The sequence below is a fragment of the Muscardinus avellanarius genome (assembly GCF_963383645.1).
Source record: "Muscardinus avellanarius genome assembly, chromosome: 9".
Classification (NCBI taxonomy): Eukaryota; Metazoa; Chordata; class Mammalia; order Rodentia; family Gliridae; genus Muscardinus; species Muscardinus avellanarius.
This window is the reverse complement of record NC_137795.1, coordinates 27,243,215-27,268,432: the sequence shown is the minus strand read 5'-3', so window position 1 is coordinate 27,268,432 and position 25,218 is coordinate 27,243,215. Positions and strand designations below refer to the sequence as shown.

The 25,218-nt window shown below is 40.1% G+C and overlaps 1 protein-coding gene across 2 annotated transcripts in view; it reads right to left on the bottom strand.

Annotated features, from left to right (window-relative positions):
* HECW1 (HECT, C2 and WW domain containing E3 ubiquitin protein ligase 1) overlaps positions 1 to 25,218 on the bottom strand; it is a gene marked incomplete at its 3' end in the record, with an annotated part of 445,939 nt that overhangs the window by 114,264 nt on the left and 306,457 nt on the right. For both annotated transcript variants that reach the window (XM_080701622.1, XM_080701623.1), the window contains exons 7-9: positions 8,340 to 8,482; positions 4,832 to 4,932; positions 1,841 to 3,193 (exon numbers count right to left, since the gene is read on the bottom strand). In XM_080701622.1, coding sequence (XP_080557748.1) covers positions 1,841 to 3,193; positions 4,832 to 4,932; positions 8,340 to 8,482 — 1,597 coding nt within the window. The remainder of the gene's footprint in view (positions 1 to 1,840; positions 3,194 to 4,831; positions 4,933 to 8,339; positions 8,483 to 25,218) is intronic.

The following is a 25,218-nucleotide window of genomic DNA, read 5'->3' as shown; positions in this document are numbered from 1 at the left end:
AGGTTCTTGACCTTTTCTGAATTTACAGTTCTGCAGAGGTCAGGAATATAAAAATATCTTTAGAAACTGTCTTGCAGTTTGGTCCTGCTATGGTCCTGAAACATTTTCCTACCCTTTTCCTGCTGGGTCGTTAATTCTTTAAGGGAAGAGACAGTGTCATTTTGGGGGGTAAAATATGCTATGATATAAATTAATACTGAGCAAATGTTCAATTAATTATATGTGATTAGCTCCCAGTGTGGAGACCAAAATACGGTATAGGCTAAGACGGGATTGGATGGCTCTGAGCTATGAATAGATATGATACTTTTAAATGTAAAAACAAACAAACAAGAATAAAAACAAAACCCAAATCACCTTTTGGTGAGATTAATCACATGATTTTGCCTCTTCACTCACAAAGCCTACAATATTTACTGTCTGGCCTTTTTTGCCGTCTTGCTGGCCTCTGGCTGGAGCGATCCTGGGCTCCTCAGTCTGCCCTTTGATGTGGGAACCCCCCCTCTCCTTCTCTTGCAATCATTTTCCATTATGGACTCCCTTCCCTTTCTGTGCTTAGCATGCAGCATCTGGCCTGAGACAGAGAAGGGCTCAGAACAGCAATGCTGAAGAAGGGGCTTCTTCCTCCCTTCTCACTCCTCCTGGGCACCTCTCCATACTGCACGTCACCATTGTTTTTACTGACTCCCTGGTTTTTTTGTTCTCTACTAATTTCTTTGTGTTTCTCCTTAGTATCTGTGCCACTGCCCCTCACTCTCTATTTCTTTAAAATGTAGAATTTGGCACAACTGAATCCTTAAAAGTGTTTTTTTTAATGCTCAATTTAGTTTCTGTTCAAAAAATTTGGAGGCACCAGGCATTTGTTTAAGTCCTGAAAATTCAAACATAAAGAAGACATAGTTGTGGTCCTGAATGAACTTACAATCTAGACAGAACATCACCACTTTTTCTTTGGAGGCTAATTTAAACACCAGGATGGCAAAATAGCACAGTCCATATTTTGCTCTTTTAAAACAACTGAATTATTTCATATTATTAGGCAACTTCCCCCCCCCCCCCTCTTGCCACTGTCACTTGACTGGAACATGGTTTCCAATTCTGAGTAAGAAAGTACAAATTAATATATGATTCCACAGGCATGAGTAAGAAGGAACACCTTAGGTTAGAACACTGAATACATTTTAAAACTAAAGGTGGCAGCTTTTGGATTAGAATCTTATTTGAAACAAAACGATTTACACATTCGCATTATGCTTCCCTCCCATTAGCCAAAGGGCCACGATAACACGAAGACAACGAAACTAACAATTATTAACAAAAGTTGAGCAGACAGAGAGAATGACAAACATATTCAGGCTACTCATATACATGGGACTAGTTAAATGCTAAAACAGGTAAAATCTGTGTTCTCCAACTCCCGTTAACATTTATTGCTAGTCTTTAGTGTGCTTCGGTAGGTCAGCAAATGGTTTACACATTACGCAGCTAATGTTGAGGACAGACTGCTTCTCACGTGTGTTGGTGCTAGTCTTGGCACTTGGGTGGATGTCAAGACTAGAGAGGAAACTTGCACCAACCGGCTGTGCAGAGGAAACAAACAAGCACACAAACAAGTGCACGCTCACATCGACTCTGTTTCTTGGACACGGCGGCGTATCAGCCATCCAGTCATCGGGACTCATATACACGTGGACACACGCACACAGGTACGTACAAGACAGGCACACGTTGCCCAGCAACCCGCCGGGACGGTCCCTCCCCTCTTGTTTTTAAACCGCGTGGGCGGGACCTGCGCCCCCTGCTGCTCCCATCCTCACTCCGATCGGGTTTGAGGTCTAACCTTCTCTCCGATTGCTTGGACCCGCCACGGGGGACTCCAGACCGTCAGCGGTTCGCGCCACGCTCCCGCCGGGGGCGGCCAGCTCGTCCTGCCACGGCCCAGCACCGTTTGTGGACTCCGGGTCCAGCTCTGGGCTCTGCACCGAGTCGGGCACCGACTCGAACGCGCTGTTCTCCTCCTCCTCGTCGTCCTGCGAGGAGAACACGGTGCTCTCGGAGATCTTGGCGCTGTCCACGGAGGAGAAGCGCGTGTGGCTGGCGAAGCGGCTGTTGCCGTTGTAGCAGGAGGGGCTGTAGCAGGAGGCGCTGTAGCAGGAGCTGCTGTAGCAGGACGTGCTGTAGCACGAGGAGCTGTAGCACGAGGGGCTGCAGCAGGACCCGTCGCAGCCCTCGCAGCTGTGCTCGCCGCCTTGCCGCGGGCTCGAGTCGCTCTCGCTGCCGGTGCTGGGGTGCGTGTCGCCGTCTGGGCCCGAGCCGTTGGGCAAGCTGGAGAAGTGGCCCCCGAGGTGGCCAGGGGGCGCCGTGCCGGGAGCAGCCCCCGCGGGCTCTTCTCCGCCCTCTTCCAGGGCCGGCGGGTCGGCAGTGACCGTGTCCACCTCGCTGAGCCCGTCCTTCTCCGAGGAGTCTTTAAGGGTGGACTCCTCCTCGGCCGCGTCCTCCTCCTCCGCCGCCGCGCTCCCGCCCTGGGCCGACGGCAGGCTGTGCAGCAGCGTGTGGATGCGGATGTAGTGGGTCCGCGGCGTCTCCGGGTCCCCGCAGGCCGACGCGATCACCGTCTCCAGTTCGGACACCGGCAGGGAGCACGGCCTGCTTTTCCTCTTCACCGAGGCCCTCAGCTGCAGCCTGCCCCCTCCCAGCTCCAGGGTGGACACATCCCCCTCCTCCTCTTCCTCCTCCCCCTGGCCCTTCTCCTCCTCTGCTCCGGCCCCGCTCTCTGGGGCTTCCTCCTCCACCGTGGGCTCCTCCTTACTGGCTGGAGCCTCGTGGTCTTCCAGCAGCAGCAGCGATGGTGGTGGTGCCTCCTCATCCAGGTCGAGCCCCTCAGCCAGTTCTTCCGCACTCAGGGAGGGCTGGGTGTCCTGAGGCCCTGGGGTCAGAAGCTCCCCAGCCCCTTCAGGTCCCTCAGAGACCACACCACTGTCTCCGGCCTCCATGGAGCCTGCGGCGTCCTCGGCCGGCCTGGTGAGCTCCAGACTCTGGTCCCCTGCGCCCTCCCAGGCGTTGCCCTCACTTGGTGGCTCTGGAGCATCATTAGGAGGCTCCCCACGGCCGCCTTCCCCCAGGTGGTTGTTCGTGAGGCTGTCCTGGATTTCCGCTGACTCAGGCTCAGTACTCAGGGAAATCTCCTCATCGTCTGCTGGCAAGAAGAAAAATATGTCATTCCTTCCAAAAAAGAGCACTGTAGTATTAGCATACTGTGTGGCACATGTAAGTCATCCCTAAGGGACTTCTACATTAGGGTATTGGATAGAGGGGTTGATGAAGGTTTCTCACTGGCCAGGGCTCTGCTGAAAAATTCTGCAAGAATGAGTTCTCATTATGTTAATGACAATTTGAGGCATTGGGTATATTTTAGAATTCTGTTTTAGGGGATTTTATTTAGATAGTTTAGTTAGCCAAAGCCTAACACTACCCCAGTTGTGGGCACACAGAAGGTGCTCAACAGTGTATACTACACGGGCTGACTTCCGGAGATGGGATGGGGTGATATTTCTAGGTCCTTGATGGTCCCTGGAAAAGTTCATTGTAGTTGCACAGAATGTTTCCTGTGGCTGGGTCCTGCAGGGTACCAGAATGGGTAAGTCAGGTGCTTAGGCAACTAGAGAGACCAAAAGAGCTGGATGACAGATGGGTGCAATAGAAGCCATTTGGCTCTTATTACAATAGGAAAATCAACAAGATCTCCACACCAAGCAGTCCCCACTGCTCCACTCGATTCCTTCCAGATGTGGGTGCCCCTATGTCAAATGTACTAGTGCAATTCACTAGCTGCAAAGAAACAATATTTTTATGGCTTCACTGAAGGAAGAACTGGTGCTATTCTCAGATTGTAGCAAAAGGCTGACTTTAACATACTTTGAGCAAAGAACAATGAATTGGGCAGTCCTCAGAACTAGAACAGGTTCAGAGAACACCTGCACCACGGTCAGGTGACATTTCGTGGTCAGAAAACCAATGGCTGAATCTGACGGGATAAAATTTGACAAGATAAGGGTGTTTCCTTAAAATCCGAGTTGCATTTTGGGCATAGAAAAGTGCAGCTGGAGTTCAGTGAGTGGGTCGTGACAGACTCCGGACTCCAACTTCTCAAGAGCTTCATTGGTTTCAACAGCAACTCCTAAGTGTGGCCCAAGAGGACCTAACAATTCTGTGTGCTGTACCTCAGAATGGGGGCTGTGGGAGAAGAACAAAAGTGAAATTATGAGGCATCTCATCATTCTTATTTAGAAATATATTTCGCAATGAAAAACTGAACACGGGATGATTCTGAAACTTTCTGTTGTATTTTTCGTTTTTTTCCGTGATAATGTAAAAATGCATTGCATGATCATAGTTCTTCAACAACATGGCACTCCAGCTACTGGCCAATTGATATCCAGTTATCAGGTAGAAAGAGATGTTTCACATCTAGTCATTCATCCACTCATGTATCAATTATTAAACATCTTTTGAGCACCTCCTCTGTGGCTGTAGGTAGTAAAATAACGATCAAGACGTGGCTCTGTATTGATGTTGGCTGTGTTGTCAACCCCCATTCCACTGTGTGACCCTCTACCTTTGGGTCACCAGGATGAAGAGGAACCTGGCAATCAAGGGGACAGCAACATGGCTTCCAGAAGAGATCACTTGCTTCTGGGCCTCAAATGGAGAAGACAGAGAACCACAAAACCTAGGACATGTCTGGAGAGAACCATGGTTACTGTGTTTTAGAGAAAGGAACCATACTAGGACACTAGCCTAGGACAAGACATGAAGTTCATGCTGAAAATACCTGGGTGGATGGAGGAAGTGATCTCAAATCGGAATTGCAGCTGTCCACTCACATGATCTGTTGGAAGCCTACGGCCAAGTGTGTAGCTGACCACTCTGTCCCTAGAAGGAGATAGACACCATCTCAGATCTGGTTGATACCTCTTTTCTTAAAGACCATACAGTGTATCTTTGCCAGCAGGTGAGACAGGGAAGCTCTGATAATAGGAGGTGATGATCTACCCAGGTACATATGGATGATTCTACAGTGAAAACGCACATGCTCAACTGCCAGGAAATTCTTCTCCAACATCCTAAAGCAGGAGCCAGCAAATTTTAGCCTGTAATTTGGTCCACCTCCTATTTATTTTTATTTTTGTTTTTGTGGTGCTGGGGATTGAGTCCCGAAGCATTCTACCCCCGAGCTACATCCCTAGCCCTGTTTTAGTTTTTTATTTGGAAACAGGGTCTTGTTAAGTTGCTGAGAGCCTTGCTAAGTTGTTGAGGCTGGCAGCGAACCTGCGATCTTCCTGTCTCAGCCTCCCAAGTACTGGGATTACAAGTGTGCGTCACCTTGCCTGGCTCCTCCTCCTATTTTTGTATGGCTGTGAGTCTTAACACTTTTAAGTGGTTGGAGGAAAAAAAACTAAAGAAGAGAGAATAATATTTTGTGGCATGTGAAATGATATAAAATTCAAATTTCAGTGTCTACAAATAAAGCTTTACTGAAACACAGCCATGCACCTTGGCTTACAGATTATCTGTGGCTACTTTCCTGCTATAGTCAAAGAGCTGAGCAGTTTGAGCAAAGGCTATGTGGCTTGTAAAGTCTAAAATATTTACTACCTGGTCCTTTACAGAAAGTTTGCCAACCTGTGTTTTAGAGAAGAAAGCGAGAGAAAGGGAGAGAAATAATCTAAAGGAAACAATGTCCTTTGCTTGCTTTTCCTGTATAGATTGCAATTTTCCAAATATGCCCATATCCATTGCTAAATACCAGAACATGCCTATCTTAGGGCTCTAAGTAAATATAAGAAGGGTGCCACCAGGTTCCTGGAGAGCCTGCGATGTGCTGTGGAAAGCCACCGGCTCTAGCATGGAGCAGAGCAAGACCTGTGAGCTCGATTCACTGGCTGTGACTTCCAGTTACAACTGCAGGGCTCCCACATATAGAAACTGAGTCTCCACCCTGTACTCTGGCCCCATCCTGTCTACCCACTCAAAGCAAGGTTTTCATTACTAAACTGAAAGCTATCCAGGGAGACTCAGCCTGAAGCTTTGCTATTACATTTTCATCAACAATGTAGCTTTAGCAGAGTAAATTGGCCCAAAGATGGTCAGATAGTGATACAGAAATCAAATTTATTATGCTTTGCATTCACTTTCTTAGCTGTGCTTTCAACTCTACAATAAATATTTTTGAGCCTTTCCCAAGACAGGAGGATTGCAGGTTTGAGGCCAGCTTCAGCAATTTAGCAAGATCCTCAACAACTTAGTGAGATTTTGTTTAAAAAAAGGGGGGGGGGTTAGGGGTATAGTTCAGAGGTAGAATGCCCCTGGGTTCAATCCCCATCCCCAGTACAAAAAAATGTGCTGCAGTTGACACACAAAGTATATACTTAATAGTTCCTGTCTTTAAACAGTATATGTCCATCAGGAGGTCTAAAGTAGGACCACTAGATTCTAGCTTGAAGCAGTAGATGATACTTCTATAGTGAAGAGATGGCCAAGGTTAGAGGCCAAGTGCCAGCTAAAGGCTAGGACATTACAAGTAAAAGAACAGAGGGAGGGTTAGAAATGAGCCTCTGTTCCCAGGTTACAAAGTGAAGGCAAACACATCTGAAGGCAACGAGCCAGCAATGCTGGTAGAGAAAAAGGTTCCCAAAGCAATGGGTTCTGCTGAGGGCAGAGGGTAGCTGCCGTGGGAGATGGATTGGCTTTTGTTGCGGGTATGCTATGGATTCTGTCATGGCCCAGATCAAATGACTATTGTGCCCATGGGTGTCACTCCAGAGCCCTGCTCCTACATTGGGACATCTGTATTGGGCAGTGATCCTAAAGTAGCCTTCAGGGGCAGAGGCCTTGGAGGACCAGTTGCTTCCACTGGCCACTAAGGGGTATGTTTCACCCCATCATGGGTGGTGGGGAGAGAGCACCCACAACAGCTTGATGTTGCCTCCTCTTGGAGAGGAAGCTCTTGGAGAGGAAGCTCTTCCCTGCAGAGGACAACAGTGTCAGAGCAGACAGTAGGTCAGAGAAGGAAAGAAATGAATGGGAAGTGGCCAGTGATGACCTAGAGAAGCCCCTCGCAGCCCACTTGGTCCTGGAGAGAGGCAGTGCACGTTCAACCTTGGCTGCCCCTCTGCCACTCACAGGCCTTCGGCCTAGAACATTATTTATCCTTTCTAAGTCTCGTATTCTCATATGGGAGTAGTGGTGATAATGCCCAAGTTGCAGAAATGTTATGAGGACTAAATAAAATAACAAAGCCCTCTAGGAGTGCTGGTCCCTTCTGAGTGCCTACTGTGTGCTAGAGGCAGAATGGACTATTTAGATACACTTTTTGTTTATGTGATCCTCACAATGATGGGTGGAAGTGCAGACACTGTGTGATGGCTGTAGCTTCCTAAATGTCAGCTTTCTTTGGTTTGAGAGTTAATGGCATGCTCATGAGCACACAGCTACACACAGGCTAGGAGGGTCTCAATTGTTCTGACAACAATCTTTGGTGCTGGTGAAATTCCTCTGAAAAGCCAAAGAACTTTAAGACAGGGGGAAATTTTGCATAATTGTTCTCATTCCTTTGACATCATTCTAAGAGTTATATCATACTGAAGCATGTGTTTATAGTCAAAGAGTTCTGCCTGGTGTTTACAAATACTAGGTAGAAAAAACTATGACCTAAGGAAAAACATATTATCCATCTGAAGTTTATTTGGTGGTAGTAACCTTTACTGAGCACCATGAGTGAACATGAATGTAAAAGACCCAAAACACAGAAGCATTTGCCTACATAATCGGATTTTTTTTAAGCAACACAAATGCTGGTATTCCAGGAGAATGCATGCTTTCAGGACCTTCTCAATTTCATTTAGCATTTTCTGCAAATACTAGCACTGACTGCTGCAATACTCTACCCAAGGAATCCATCATTTCATCTTGCTAAGGAAGTGTCACACAATGATAGAATCCTATTTACAGGGCAGTGAGTTAACAAAATAATATTCTTTATAATAAAACAAATTTCAATTTCTATCTTCACAGAAAAATGCCTCATTGATGGTTTCTTTTACTATAGCCTGGGACTTTTGTCCTTTTTTGCATATATAACCAATGGTGCACAAATAAGGGGACAGGGAAGCATTTGTTAAGTTGAACGTTATGGTTCTAATTGATAGGAGAAGCCAAGGAAATGTAACTGCCTTGTAGTTTGATTCTCCATAAGACTAGACTATCGCTGCTTCCAGGCATCCCTGGGTGTGTCCTGCTGGCCGAAGCCTAGTAACACTGCAGTCCCAGTCACAGTTTACCCTATGGCGTGTCTCTCCAGGAGTCTCTGGACAGGCATCGACAGCTTTCCCAAGAAGCGCTTGATGATGGGGCGGCTCTTGGCAAACTTGTCTTTCACCTCAATTTCCAGCACGTCAGTGGGCAAGGACACAAAACTGAATTGCTGCAATGAGAGAATATGTCACATCAATTAACTGAGAGGTTCAGAGCTCACCAGTTCCCAGCCCATCTGCCTTGAGGACTGTCACTGCAAAAACTCCCAGCTGCAATGTTTGTATCCAGGTTGTAAAAATGCTGTGAGCTCTGCTTGTTCAGTAAATGAAGGGTGACAATGAGATACTCCCCCCAGGGGTTAAAATAGAGTTATTCTTTGAGACTCCAGAAATAAAACCAGCATTAGTTAAAGAGAAAGAATACCACCCAGGTCTCACCTTACTTGACTAAAGGTGTTATCATAGTTGAAGAAAGAATAAACACAAGCAGGGGCATGGTGGCACACACCTGTAATCCCAATACTTGGGAGACTGAGACAGGAGGATTATAGGTTCGAGGCTGGCCTTAGCAATTTAGCAAGACCCTCTGCAACCTAGCAAGGCTATTTCAAAATTAAAAAAAAAAAAAAAGAAAATAGAATTGGAGCTGGGCATGGTGGTGTATGCTTATAATCCCAGTACTTGGGAGGCTGAGACAGGAAGATCACAGGTTTGCGGCCAGCTTCAGCAACTTAGTGAGGTCTTCTGCAACTTAGTGATACCCGGGTTTCAAAACAAAAGAATAAAACTGGGCTGGGGGTGTAAGTCCAAGGTATCATGCCTCTGGGTTCTCACCACACACCATAAATAAATAAATAAATAAATAAATAAATAAATAAATAAAATTGTAGGTATTGCTCAGAGGTAGAATGCTCCTGGGTTCAAGCCTTAGTATACACACACACACACACACACACACACACACACACACACACACACACACACACAAGCTAAGTGAGATTTATCAGTCACAGAGAGTGAAAAGTTGGATATCTTCCCTCATATTGGAAAGCTAGAGAGAAATTGGGACATCGGAGGGACTCCAGACAAAGGAGGAGAAACCTTGAAGGAGTGAAAAAGGAGACTTCACTGAGGGAGGTGGGTGGGGGAGGAAGATTTAAGAGCTTAACACCTCAATGGACTTGATGCTCACACACAAACTTAGCCAGTCACTGTGCTGAGCACTGGAAGGAGTGGTGGGGGAGGGGTGGGAACTGGGGGAGGCTCAGTGAGTGCTGTGTGCATGTGTGCCACTATTATCCTGAACTTCAACAAGATGCATGACTACAATGGAGTAATAAAAAAGGGAAGAAATAAAAAGAACAAGCACAAACCCTCTTATAATTAAGGAAATGTACTTTTAATCAACAGCAACAACTTATGATTCTAATAGTAGATATTCTTAAAAAGTTTAATAATACCCTTCATTCTTGATAATGGGAAAATACAAGACCTTTCACTCTGTACTGGTGGGAATGTGCATTGACTTGACTTTGGGAAGGGAATTGTTGGTGTTTATTGGCATGTTTAAACTTCAAATTCCCTTCAACCCTAGAATTCAAGTTCTAGGATTGTTCTCATGCAAATGTGCAGAAGATTTATTTTATAAGAATGTTCTTTGGAGCATTAACTAACAAGAGCAAAAAACCTAAAAAAACAAAAACAAAATAAAACAACAAAAACAAAACAAATCTCTGTATTATCAGAAAGCTGGGTAAATGAAGGGTGTTAAAGCTCTGAAACAAGAACTCTGCTGTCATTAAGAAAGAACAGATAAATCAATATGCACCGGCATGAAAAAATACCTGACAAACTAAATGAAAAAGCAAAGCACAGGAGAGTATGAAGAGCAGATTCTGTTTGTACTGAGAAGATGAGAGGAAATGCCTGGAGGGGGACGTCCAAACTGAGCTCTAGGGAGGAGGCTGGTTGGAGAAGAGGAAGCAGGTCTTTTGCATTTTGTTTCATTTGATTCTAAACTGTTTATTTGTTAAGTAGCACATGGTGTGACTTTTAATATGAAAGTAACAAAGAAAGACTGTGATCATCAGAAGTTGGCTGGTCCTCAGTAAAGGTGTGGATGTTGACACTGCCAAGCTCAGGCTTTCTGGGAGGAGGAAGTCCCAACATTGAAGCTTATAGTACACTTAACCAAGGTCTGGGAAACAGCTGAAAATATAATTATTTTCTTTCATTCTGATTAGTTCCTAGTAGCAGTCTTTTAACTTCAGTTGATTTCTGTTTATAGAGACAGCTATGTTGGTCATGCTAATGGTAATCTCTCCTATATTACAATCGGGATGAGCTAGGGATGGTGCAGTAACAACCAAATTCCAAGTCTTACTGACTTAAGATAAAATTAGATTTCTTGTCTTCATGTTCACTGTAAAATGTTAGAGCAGCCAACCATCTTAAACATTGCCAGCCATTGTGACAGGTGAAAAGAGGGTCTTCTCTTGAAATAAATGACCATTTCCAAACACAGTCCCTCAAAAGAACTGGATACATGCTCCAGCCAACCTCAGGGAGCCTGACCCTACAGTGTGTTTGTTAAGAGAGAGCAGAAATGTTCAAACAATTCTAAGACTTCCACACTCGTTATGTAGTATTTCCTCCTATACAGAAAAGAGTATACATGTGTGTTATTTTTAATTAACACATAAAATTCTACATGTTTATGGGGTACTATGTGATGCTTCAATATAGTATACATTGCATAATGTTCAAATAAGGCCAATAATATTTCTTCAACTATCACTTCTTTGTTGTGAAAACAATATTTTTCTCCTAGCTTTCTTGATTTATATTATCATAATATATATATAGTTACCCTACTATAGATATCCTGCCCTACTACCCTAACCCAATGGAAAAAACAAAACTTATTTCTCTTTTATTTTTTATTTTTTTGTGGTACTGGGGATGAAACCTAGAGGCATTCTACCTCTGAGCTACACTCCCAGCCCTATTTTTTATTCCTTTTTTTTTGAAACAGGGTCTCAATGAGTTGCAAAGGGCCTCACTAAGTAGGAGCTGAGGCTGTCTTTGAACCGTGATCCTCCTGTCTCAGCCTCCCAAATGCTGGGATTACAAGCGTGCACCACCACGCCTGGCCTTATTTCTCTTATCTAACTATAACTTAGTATCCATTGAGCAGCCTTTCTCCACCTCTTTCTCTTCCTACTCTCCAAAGCCCATGGTCATATTATTCTTTCAATTTATACTATAAAATCAACTTCTAAATTCCACATTGGTGAAATAATGTTATTTGTCTTTTGTGTGTGTGTTCCTGAGTTAGAGTACCTCTAATGTCTATTAAAAATTAGTTTTAGTTAATTCCTATACAATTCCTAAGAACTAACCATTCTTGGTACTGGAAAAACTGAATTGAGGGCAGGCTAAGTTTGAAGATCAAGTTCAGAAATAGACACTACTCTAAGAATTCTAAGTGAAAATCCAGTTTCTCAGGGCCTTAAAATATCTATATTCTACTTATTTTTATTATGAAATGTGTTATAATAGATATTCTGAAGTAAATGCCCAATAGTAGACTAGATTTTATATTATGCATATGATAGAAATATTTATAATTTTCTAATTGATATAATTTATATTATAATTTATATATTACATGCAGTTGTAATATAATTGTAACATATTTAATATTAGAAAGATAGGAAGTGCTTGTTTTACAATGATAAACAAGGAGCAAATAGTTATATATAATTCAGGACCATAGTACAGTAATATTTATTATATGAATTGAAAAATGACTGAAAATAATACAACAAATTTTAATAGCACTTTCTTTACTAATTAAGAATATATTTTCCCTATTTCTTTTAATATTTTTAAATTTTTCTGTAATGAGCATTTATTATTTCCATAATGAAAACGTAACTGCCATTATTGAAATGAGACTATTTCTATCTATAGCATCCTCCATGCTCTGCTGAAGGGAGGTTATTGAAATGTCCTCTGGAACTCAGTAAAAGAAGTTCCTTCCACCCTCCACAAGAACTTCCTTTTTAGCTCTCTTTCATTAACCAGCCCCTGATTTCCATGGCATGGTCATTGGAGTCCATGTAAACACCAGGGAGGCCCGGTTCTGTTAAGAACTTGTGAGCAGCCCTGAAAATATAAAAGTCTGTCTATTCATGGACAGGCTACTTGTACCCATGAGTCTAAGGGCAGGGTGATAGATTTTGTTTAGAAGTATCTGCTGACCTGGCTTTTACTTCAAGCCTCTGAATTGCCTTTGGAGTGAGGTAAACATAGCTTTTATTTCTATCTTTGCACATGCAAGTTAGTGACCTTATTATCAACCACAGTTTTTTCCGAACGTCAGTATTTTCACCTGTAGGATGGGAAAGTAAAACCCATGCCATGTGAAATAAAGTGCATCTTTCCTCTCCATTCCTGTTCTTCTCAGATCCTACCAGCCCCATCCTCTGCTATATATTATTTTCCTTTTAATTCTTCCATTATTTCACTTTCTTCAAATTTAGTAACTCATTTCTGGTCGCTTTTAATGACCATTACAGCTGCCTGAAATAACTCTTAGTCTTGTTTTAAATGCTTAGTGAAGACTGGAAAAAGATGGCAACTGAGTAGGACTCTGCAGTGATTCCACAATTGTCATACAATGGAAACCCCAAGTTGAGTAACTACAGAGCAGGTGGGGAAGCGAGAGCTCTGGATCAGCGCTTGGGAGCAGCGTTTACATCTCTGCACAGGAGGCCTCACTCCAAGAAGAAAGAAAATGTGGCATAGGACGAGACCATGCATGTTTACCCTACTCAATTCCTTTTCAATAGTGAAAACTTTGTCACATTTTGTTAAATAATTTTTAAGGTTTTTATTGTTTGCCAGTTTGCACTTAAAAAATTTTCTTTTATGTTTATTTTTTTATTTATTTTTATTTATTTTTTATTTATTTTTTATTTTTTATTTTTCATATTTATTTTAATTGGTGCACTGTATTCATACATCATAGTGGGATACAAACTTTTGTAGACATACATGCACACATCACCCAGTCAGCCCCCACCCGATCCCCACCCTGTTCTCTCCCTATCCCCCCTCCTATGCTTGGCTTAGTAGTTGACATCTAGTATTATAGCAATTTATCCAAAATTAAAAATGATAATCTCACATAACAGTTTCATTTGTCTGATACCAAGCTTTTGATGACTTAAAGATAACATTTCAATATTTCTTTTTGCTTTCTTTCTTACCAGAGAATCTATTTTTTTCTATTTTTTAGGTGAAACTATCATATATTTATATATTTATTTTTCAGAAAAAAAAAATCTATCCTAATATGGAATATGGACTCTAGGTACCCACATCGATCTTGAAAAAGAACAAAGCTAGAAGATATATATTTTCTGATTTCAAACCATATAAAGCTACAATAATTGAAACAGTGTAGTACTATTCTAAAGGCAGATATATAAACCATTGGAGTTAAATAAAAGCCTAGACCTAAATTCTTCCCTATATTGTCATTTTTGACAAGGTTTCCACGAACATTTGGTGGTAGAAATAATCTTTTAACTAAATATTGTTGAAACATAATAATTACATGGAAAAGAATAAAATTAGACCCTTACCTAATCCCATATACAAATATTAACTCAAAATAGATAAAAGACCTAAATATAAATCTTAAGACTATAAACTTTTAGGAGAAAATCTGGGTCATAAAACCTCACAACATTGAAATTGGCAGTGATTTCTTGGTTATGATTTCAATGGCTCAGGCAACAGAAGAGTATACAAACTCCCTAAAAAATAAAAAACATATTGTATATCCAAAGACAATGTAAACAGAGTTAACAGTTACTAATAGAATGGGATAAAATATTTCCAAATGCTATATCTGAAGGTATATTAATATTCCAACTAGAAATCCTAAAAATTAACAACAATAAAGGCAAACAATACCCTTTAGAGATAGGTAACACACTAACATAAATAATGAATCTCCACAGATAACCAATCTTAGTTGTCTGTTGGATGGAAAATCTTGTTTCTCTAGTTCTGATGTGTGTTACCTATTTCTTCTTTGTAGTTAATCTCTTTGAGTATTTTCTCTAGTGCTGGTTTTGAAGACATAAATTCCTTCAGTTTCTGTTTGTCATGGAAGCTTCTTATTTCTCCATCTAATTTGATAGAAAGTTTTGCTGGGTAGGAAATTTTTGGCTGGAAGTTGTTTTTTTTCAAAATTGGGAATATGTTACTCCAAGCCCTTCTGGCTCTCATAACTTGGTTTGGGAAGTCTGGAGTGATTCTAATTGGTTTGCCTCTGAATGTCACTTGGCCCTTTGCTTTTGTTGCCTTTAAGATTCTCTGCTTGGCTTCCACATTGGTCATTTTGACAATTATGTGGCGTGGGGATCCTCTTCTCCGATCCTGTCTAAAGGGAGTTCTATAAGTTTCCTGGACCTGCGTATCGACCTCTTGCTCTATGTCTGGAAAATTTTCTGCTATTACTTCCTTAAAGAGATTGTTGATCCCTTTAGTTTCACTTTCTTTTCCCTCCTCTATTCCAATTATTCTTAGGTTAGCTCTCTTAAAATGGGCCCATATTTCTTCAATATCAGATTCCTGCTGTCGGATATTTTTTCCTAGATTAGAAACTATGCGTTCATTTTTGGAATGATCATCTTCTAAGAGCGAGATTCTGTTCTCCATGTGTTCTAATCGGTTGTTTGTGCTTTGAATTGAGGCCTTTACTTCATTAATTGCATCCTTTATCTCTTTTTGGCTCTCTCTGAGTTCTTTTCGAAGCACCTCTATTATTTCTACAGTTATTTTCCTGATTTGATCTTCTAGAAATCTCTGATTTTCAGTTTTATCGGGTTCTGATGTTGTGGGGTTGTGAGCATTCATTGCTCCAGTATTATTCCTCTTTCCCATGATTTCGGAAGTTTGTGCCTTCTCTGGTCTCTTCCCTTGGGTCACTATGACTTCACTTAAGGTGCTCTGGAACTCGAGTCAGTAGTATCTCAGACCCCACTACTCCTTTACTGGATTGTATCACAGAGTCTCCGACCCAGAGAGTCGATAGAGGCTGCTTTAGACTGTGGGGGGTGCCAGGTTGCACGTTCTCCTATGGTGTGATATCTCTGCCACCGCCCCTCTCCCACTGGGTCAAGTCCCAGTGAGTACAGTACTGGGATTTCTCCGCTGTGGCCCGCAATTTGACTCACTGTTCTTGAGTACGCAGATGTAGCTGTAGTGAATTCGGTGTTGTTGCCGCCGGTGGCAATATGGCGCCGCTTCTACGCCCTCGGCTGTTGGGCTGGCGTTTTTTTTTTTTTTTTTCTTGGTTTTGATTTCCACTCTGAATCCCTGCAGCGTGTGCTGAGCTCAGACACTGGGAGCTTTAGATGTCCTCTGCGCTGAGAAATCCCGCCTGGCTGTTCCGCAGCGGCTCCCCTCGGCTTGCTGTGGCCATCCCGTGAATTCGCCGGCAGTATGGCCCTGCTGCCGCGTCTGCCGCGTCCTCGGGCTTGAGGATCTCCTCTGTGGCTCTGTTCTCAGTCCGCTTTCTCTCTGGAGCCTGGTGATTTTTTTTGTTTCTCTGGTGATGTTGTTTTCTGGCTTTGAAAGGCGCTGATTTTGTGGTAATGGATATTTGTTGTTAGCGGGGCTCTTAAGTCCCGCTTTTCTCGGTCGCCATCTTCCCGGAAGTCCTTCTTTTATGTTTATTATCCTTTAAAAACTTTTAAACTATATTTTTTGTTTAGATTTTTTCATCTTTCACTTGCTCCTTTTTGTCACTCTTTATCTTTGCCTATTTGGTAGTTTGCACCTGTATGTACCAACTGACTTCTCTGTACTCACTAAAATACCTACTGGGCTCTTCAACTCCTGCACATAATACTAATAATTATTTCTCTCATATCCTTGTCTTTTTTGGCTTAGTACTTAATATGAAGCTTAGTGGAAATGCTAGGAAGCTCCAGATTGTGGGGTTTGATTTTCTCTCTGACTCCTTCATTACTCAACTTATTCTCCCTCACTCCTTTTTAAACAAAGACCCTTGAATGTGCTCCTATCCATTCTTTTCTTTCTCTTTCTAAAGATTTACATCTACTAGATCTGATTTCTCTCTTTTCTCCCCTTGAAAACTTTAAAATCTCTCTAATCTCATTACACAAGCTTCCTATCAACTAAAGAGCTATACCATTGCCATCTTTTAGAAATATTTAGCGTACACATCTTTTTTTCTTATCATACATATTGCTGCGACCATCAAAACAGCAGAAGTCCTCAAGGACACATGTGATAGAACTCTCTGTTTTTGGTCTCCATTTTTTTGATGATACAGCACTGTTGTAAGATAACATATACCTGGTTCATAACTGAATCCCATGTATTGCTCAATTCTATAGTCATTACTATCTACTCTCCCCAACTACATGAGAGACTAGAACCTATGGTGACACCACATCTTTATGAGACAGAACCAGGACATTTGAATTACACTTCTAACCGAGCTAAGAGATAACATATCCTGCTACATTAATTAGCGCTGATGACTCAAAAGGGAAGCAGCACTACAGAAAGAATTAAAACACAACTCAGAGATCATGTGAAAAAGAACCAACAAACAATCAGTACACATAAAATCCCACAACAATGGAAGCTACGGCAAAAGGGAAACAGAGAATTCCAGAAAGTGGACTCAGAATTTAATTATCAACCTGATAATTAAAGGAATATCTGAGGAAGGAACTCAGAAAGAATAATAAGAAAATTAAAGAACATTTCAACAAAAGGTAGACTCATTAAGAAACAAACAAAATTTGAATGTCATGAAGAATGCAATTGATGAACTAAGAAATTCAATAGAAAATATAACCAACAGACTAGACAACATAGAATCCAGTCTTGACTTTAGAAGACAGATTATTTAATATTAAACATACAGTCAATAACAGAAAAGCTAATAAGAAATCAAGAGTAAACATTCAAGATATCTGGGACCCCATAAAGTGACTGAACATCAGGTTAATTGGAATTGAGGAAGGCCTAGAGATACAAACCAAGGGCATAAAATATCTCTTCAAAGAAATATCAGATAACTTTCCAAAACTGGAAAACAAGGTGGACATTAGGTATAAGATACAAGCAGACATCTCAATGAGAAAAGATCCTCTGCATGTCACATTTTAATTAAACTCACCAACACTGAAACCAAAGACAGAATTCTAAAGTCAACAAGAGCTAAAGATCAGATGACACTTGGATACAAACCATACAGTTTACGACAGATTTCTCAAATCAAATTCTAAAAGCCAGGAAGGCCTGAAATAAAGTTTTCCAAGTCCTGAAAGAAAACAGTCTCCAAACAAAGCTGTTATATCCAACTAAGCTATCTTTCAAATTCAATGAGGGAAATAAGAATCTTCCATGATAAACAAAAACTTAAAAGAATACAAGAACACCAAAATGGTACTACAGAAAAAAAATTAAAAAATTAATATACGGCCGGGCTTGGTGGTGCATGATTGTAATCCCCGCACTTGGGACGTAGAGACTGGAGGTCACGTAGGTTCAAAGCCAGCCTTGCTGGCTTAAGAGACCCTGTTTCAAAAAAAAAAAAAAAAAAAAAGAGCCAGTGTGGTTGCTCACACTTGTAATCCCAGCATTTGGGGGGCTGAGACCCGAGGATCGCAGTTCGCGGACAGCCTCAGCTACTTAGTGAGGCCCCCTCTGCAACTCAGTGAGACAAGTTTCAAAATAAAGAATAAAAATTAGGGCAGGGGATGTAGCTCAGAGGTTGAATGCCCCTGGATTACATCTCCAGACCTAAAAAAAAGAAGAAACAAAAAATGATGAACTGATCAACAAATTCAGCAAAGTGTCTGGATACAAAATTAATCTTAAAAAATCAAGCTTTTCTGTACACGAACCATAAATCCATTGAAAAAGAAATTTAGAGAACACGTCCACTCAGGATTTCCCACAAAAAAAATACTTAGGAATAAACTTAACCAAGGAGGTAAAAGATCTCTACATGGAAAGATCTGCCATGCTCATGGACGGGCAGAATAAATATAATTAAGATGGCCATCCTTTCAAAAGTTATCTATAGATTCAACACAATGCCTATTAAATTACCAATATCATCCCTCACAGACATAGAAAAATCAGTTATTAAATTCATTTGAAACAACAAAAATCCCAGAATAGCCAAAGTAATTCTCAGCAACAAAAATCATGCAGGAGGAATTATAATACCTGACTTTAAACTATATTACAAATCCATTGTAATAAAAACAGCATGGTACTGGCACAAAAACAGATATATAGACCAATTGAACAGAATAGAAGACCTAGAAACAAATCCACACACTTACAGCCAATTGATTTTTTACATAGGGGCCAAAAACATACATTGGAAAAAAGTCTGTTCAACAAATGGTGTTGGCAAAACTGGTTAAACATATGCAGAAAACTGGAAATGAATCCCACTTTCTCACCCTGTACAAGAGTCAATTCAAGATGGATCAGACTTGGAAATTAGACCAGAGACCTTGAGGCTCCTTGAAGAGGGCATAGGTCCAACACTGTTACACACAGGCACATATAAAAACTTTCTCAACAAGACCCCAAAGGCATAACAAACTAAAAGGCAAATCAATATGTGGGATTGCATGAAAATGAAGAGCTTCTATATAGCAAAAGAAACAGTCAAGAACCTCAATTGAGAGCCAACTGAATGGGAGAAGATTTTCACCACCTACTCCTCAGATAGAGGACTAATATCTAGAATATACAGAGAACTCAAGAAACTCAACACTAAAAAAAAAACAAAAACAAAAACAGAAAACAAAAAACAAATAATCCAGCCGGGCATGGTGGTGCACGCTTGTAATCCCTGTGCTTGGGAGCCGGAGACAGGAGGATGGCGCAGGTTCGAAGCCAGCCGTGCTGGCTTAAGAGACCCTGTTTCCAAATAAAAATATAAAATAGGTCTGGGAGTGTAGCCTGGAAGTAGAGGGTTTCCAGGAACCCCAGTACCACAAAAAATATATCCAATAAAAAAAATGGGCTAGCGAACTAAATAGACACTTCATAAAAGGAGAAATTCAAATGCCCAATAAATGCATGAAAAAATTCTTAATATCATTGGCAATCAGAGAGATGCAAATCAAAACTACCCTGAGATTTCACCTTACCCCAACTAGAATGGCAATCATTCAAAACACAAACAACAACAAATGCTGGCTAGGATATGGAGAAGTGGGAACTCTAATACATTGTTGGTGGGATTGCACATTAGTGCAACCACTTTGGAAAACAGTATGGAGAATCCTCAAAAGAATGGGAACAAATCTACCATCCGATCCAGCAATACCACTTCTAGGTATCTACCCAAAAGGAAGGAAACCAAACTACCAAACTAATGCATGTGTATCTATGTTCATAGCTGCACAATTCACCATAGCCAAACTATGGAACCAGCCAAGATGTCCATCAAAAGATGAATGGATTACAAAACTGTGGGATATGTACACATTGGAATTTTACTCAGTCATAAAAAAACACAATTGCAGCATTTACAGGAAAGTGGATGGATCTTGAGGACATTATGCTAAGTGAGATTAGTTAGTCACAAAAAGTAAGGAATCGGATGCTTTCCCTAATATGTGAAAGCTAAGGTGAAAGAGGTCATAGGAGAAACTCCAGGTGAAAAAGGAGATCCTATAGAGGAGCAAATAAGGCAATCTAGCTGTGGAGATGGGAGGAGGGGAGAGGGAAACTCTTTAAAGTGCACGATGTACTAATTCATATCATAGTCAACCACTAAGCCAAGCATGAGAAGGAGGGATGGGGAGGGAGTGGGATGGGACCTGGCTGGGGGCTGGCTGGGTGATATGAGCATTTAAGTCTACACACTTTTTTTTTGGCTTCATCATGATGTATAGATACAATGCACCAATAAAATTAAAAAAAAAAAGAAACAAAAATGTACCTTAAACACAGAAAAGGGACTATATCCATTAAAAAATAACCAAGTAGATAAAAACTTAAATTTTTAAATTTGAAGATAAAAGATAAAACTCAAATGTCAAGAACCAACAAATACCTCTCTATAATGGTATCAACTCTTCAATTAAAAGACATATACTGGCAAAGTGAATTAAAAGTCAGAATCTAAGTATATATTGCATGCAAGAAACTTACAGGCAAAGATTTACATGGGCTGAAGATGAAAGGATATAAAAAGAAATTCCAAAGCCGGGTGTGGTGGAGCAAGTTTGTAATCCTGGTGCTTGGGAGGCGGAGACAGGAGGATCATGCAGGTTCAAAGCCAGCTGGCTTAAGAGACCCTGTTTCCAAATAAAAAATATAAAATAGGTCTGGGAGTATAGCCCGGAGGTAGCAGGGCTTCCAGGAACCCCAGTACCACAAAACAAACAAACAAACAAACAAACAAACAAACAAACGAACGAAATTCCATGCAAATGAAAGCCCCAAACAAGCAGCAGTAGCTACTCTTATATCCAAAAAATCAAACTTTAAGCCAAAGCTTATCAGAAGAGACAAAGAGGGCCACTTCCTATTGAAAAAGGGAACAATACAAGATGATATTAGGATAGCAAATATTTATGCCCCAAATATCAGAGCCCTACCTACTTTTATTAACACTACTTGGCATTAAGACACAGAGACCCAAATAATATTGGGAGACTTCAACACACCATTATTTATACTAAACAGATGAACCAGACAGAAGATCAGTAAAGTCTTTTCAGGCCTAAATGATACTATAAACCAAATGAATCTAACAGACATTTACAGAATATTTCACCCAACAACAACCAAAAACATATTCTTTCAGCCATTAATAAAACCTTCTCTAACATAGACCACATTCTAGGCCACAAAGCAAATATCAGTAAATGTAAAAATGCATAAAACAGTGCGTATCTTCTTAGATCACAATGGGCTGAAACTATAAACCAAGAAAATACTAGCTATATCAATATATTGAGATTGAATAATACACTTTTGAATGAGGACTGAGTCACACACAAAAAAGAAAAATTAAAAAATTTCTAAAATTAAATGAAATTGGAGACACTACTTACCAAAAATCTCTGAGATATTCTGAAAGTGGCATTAAGAGGAAAATTTGAGGCACTCAGTGCCCACATTAAAACATACAAGTAAAGAGAAAGATTCCAAATAAATAACATAATGATGCATCCATCTAAAGGCCCTAGAAAAGCAGAAACAAATCCACCCCATGTGCAATAGAAGGCAGGAAATAATTAAAATTAAAGCAGAAGTCAAATCAGTGAAATAGAGAATAAAAAATACAAAAATCAATCAAACAAAAAGTTGGCTCTTTTGAGCAAATAAACAAGATTGATATGCCCTTACTTAACAAAAAATGATAGAGAAATAATTCAATTTAATATAATAAGATACAAAAAGGGAGTTATTGCCACAGATATCACAAAAATCTAGAGGATCAGCAGGAGCTACTTTGAACATTTGTATTCCAATAAATAAGAAAATCTAGAAGAAATGGATAAATTTCTACACTCATACAACATTCCTAAATGGAACCAAGAGGACATTGACAACCCAAACAGACCAATATTAAGTAATGAGATCGAAACATCAATAAAAAGCCTTCCAACAAAGAAAAGGCCAGGTCCCTGGGGACTCAACAGCAGCAAAGGAAACTATCAAAAACCTAAAGAGAGCCTACATAATGAGGGAAAATCTTTGCCAGCTACTCCTCTGATAGAGGATTAATATCTAGAATATAAAAAGAACATAAACATTCAATTAAAAACAGAATGCAATAAAAATGGGCAATGCATCTTAATAGATGATTCTTAAAAGAAGAAATACAAATGGACAATAAATATATAAAAATGTTCAATATCATTAGCAATGAAGGAAATACACATCAAAATGACAGATTCCGTCTAACTCCAGTTAATATGGCAATCATCAAGAATACAAGCAATAATAAATTCTGGTGCTACGAGGGCAATTGGAATCCTTGTAAACTGTTGGTGGAATTGCAAATTAGTGTAGCCCCTATAGAGATTAGATTGGAGGTTCCCTAAAAGACTTGGAATGGAGCCACTATATGACCCAGCCATACCGCTCTGGGGTATCTTCTCAAATAAATTGGTCAGATTACTATAGAGATGCATGCGCTTTCATGTTTATAGAAGCATAATTCACGATAGCCAAACTATGGAACCAGCTTAAATATTCATCAACAGACGAATGGATTATGAAATTATAGTCTATGGACCCATATAGTCTATGGAATTTACTCAGCCATAAAAAAGAACATGATCATTTCATTTGCAGAAAATAGATGGAACTTGAGAATATTATGCTAAGTGAGATTAGCCATAGAAAGTGAAGAGCCATGTATTTTTCACTCATATGTGGAAGCTAGAGAGAATCTGAGGAACAAAGAGGATTTTAGATAAATGAGGGGAGATGTTAGTGGAATGAGGAAGGGAGCTTTCAGGAGGGGATGGGAGAAAAAAGGAGCTCTGATGATGAAAACAATTCAAATAATCCTTTGTTCATACACGATGTTTTCAGTATCAATGTAAATATTATTTATGGCAAGGGTGTGGAGGGGACTGGAGAGAAGCACACAGTGAAAGCGTGTACGTTTCTATCACTCTGAACCTCACTGTGATGTATAATTATAATGGACCAATAAAACAAATAAATAAACACTAGTGCACAGGCAAAAAAGTTTTCCTACTACTAAACCCAATCTATCTTTGTATCCAGAGAAACTGCCTGCTTATTGGTAAAGAGAAATTTGTGAACTATCTCAGAAAAAGATGGTTTGAAAAAGGATGGATTGTAGGACTGAGACTTCTGTTGTTTTAGAAATTTGAACATGTATCCTGAGAAACTTCTTGCATCTGTAAAACCAGCATGGAAGTGAAAGATCAAATCTTGGACAGTCTTCGGGTCTGAAATCCAGCCAATTTCCTTCTTCATTCTTCTCATGAGATGCTCATGAGCATCAGAGAACAACTGTAACACAGCCTTGGGACAACCAACAAATAAATGACTTATTATCTCCTTGTAAGTCGTGAAAATAACCTAAACAAAGGCCTCTTGGTACTTAGGGGTGAGGAAGTGAAGTTCCTCAAGTCCACTGTCCATCAGAACAGTGGATTCTGAATTCTCTGTCTTTGCTCGACATCGAGAACCAACTCTTAGACCTTTCACAACTGGGCAGAAGGCTATCAGAGGTCCAGCACTCAGGCCACAGTGAGCAGGAACCACAGGTACCTTATTCCTATAGTGCTAAGCATCCTTCTGGTTAAAAGTAAACTTTCTTCTATTTAGTCAAAAGTTCTTTAGATTTTTGCTTTTGCTTTGGGTCACTCGTTCTTAGAGTTCTCATTAGAATCATCAGGGGCACTTTAAAAATAGTACACATAATGGGGCCCTATTTTTTTTTTTTGTGGTACCTGAGATGGAACCAAGGGACATCATACCTCCGAGCTACACCTCCAGCCCTATTTTTTGGTTCTTTATTTTTTTTCTGTTTTCTTTTTTTTCTTTTTTATTGGTGCAATGTATTCATACATCATAATGGTATAAAGAAAATACTTTTGTAGACATACATGCACACATCACCCAGTTAGCCCCTACCCGATCCCCACCCCGTTCCCTCCCCATCCCTCCTTCCCATGCTTGGCTTAGTGGTTGACATCTAGTTTTATAGCAATTTATCCAATATTAACGATGATAATCTCACAAAACAGTTTCATTTGTCTGATACCAAGATTTTGATGACTTAAAGGTAACATTTCAATATTTCTTTTTGCTTTCTTTCTTACCAGAGAATATTTTTTTTCTTTTCTTTTTTTATGTGAAGCTATCATACATTTATTTATTTATTTTTAGAAAAAAATCTATCCTAATATGGAATATGGATTCTAGATACCCAAAACAATCTCAAAGAAGAACAAAGCTAGAAGATGTATATTTTCTGATTTCAAACCATATAAAGCTACAATAATTGGAACAGTGTAGTACTGTTCCAGAGGCAGATATATAAACCATTGGAGTTAAATAAAAGCCTAGAGATAAATTCTTCCATATATTGTCAAGTTATTTTTGACAGGGTTTCCACGAATATTTGGTGGAGGAAATACTAATCTTTTAACTAAATATTGTTGAAAAATAATAATTACATGAAAAATAATAAAATTGGGCCCTTACCTAACATATTTACAAATATTAACTCAAAATAGACAAAAGACCTAAGTATAAATCTTAATACTCTAAACTTTTAGAAGAAAATCTGGGTCATAAAACCTCACAACATTGAAATTGGCAGTGATTTCTTGGTTATGATTTCAATGGCACAGGCAACAGAGGAGTATACAGACTCCCTAAAAAATTTTAAAAAAAATTGTATATCCAAAGACAATGTAAACAGAGTTAAAAGTTACTGATAGAATGGGATAAAATATTTTCAAATGCTATATCTGAAGGTATATTAATATTCCAACTAGAAATCCTAAAAATTAAGAACAATAAAGGCAAACAATACAATTTAGAGATAGGTAAAAGACTAACATAAATAATGAATCTCCACAGATAACCAATCTTAGTTGTCTGTTGGATAGAAAATCTTGTTTCTCTGGTTCTGTTGTGTGTTACCTATTTCTTCTTTGTAATTAATCTCTTTGAGTATTTTCTCTAGCGCTGGTTTTGAAGACATAAATTCCTTCAGTTTCTGTTTGTCGTGGAAGCTTCTTATTTCCCCATCTAATTTGATAGAGAGTTTTGCTGGGTAGGAAATTTTTGGCTGGAAGTTGTTTTCTTT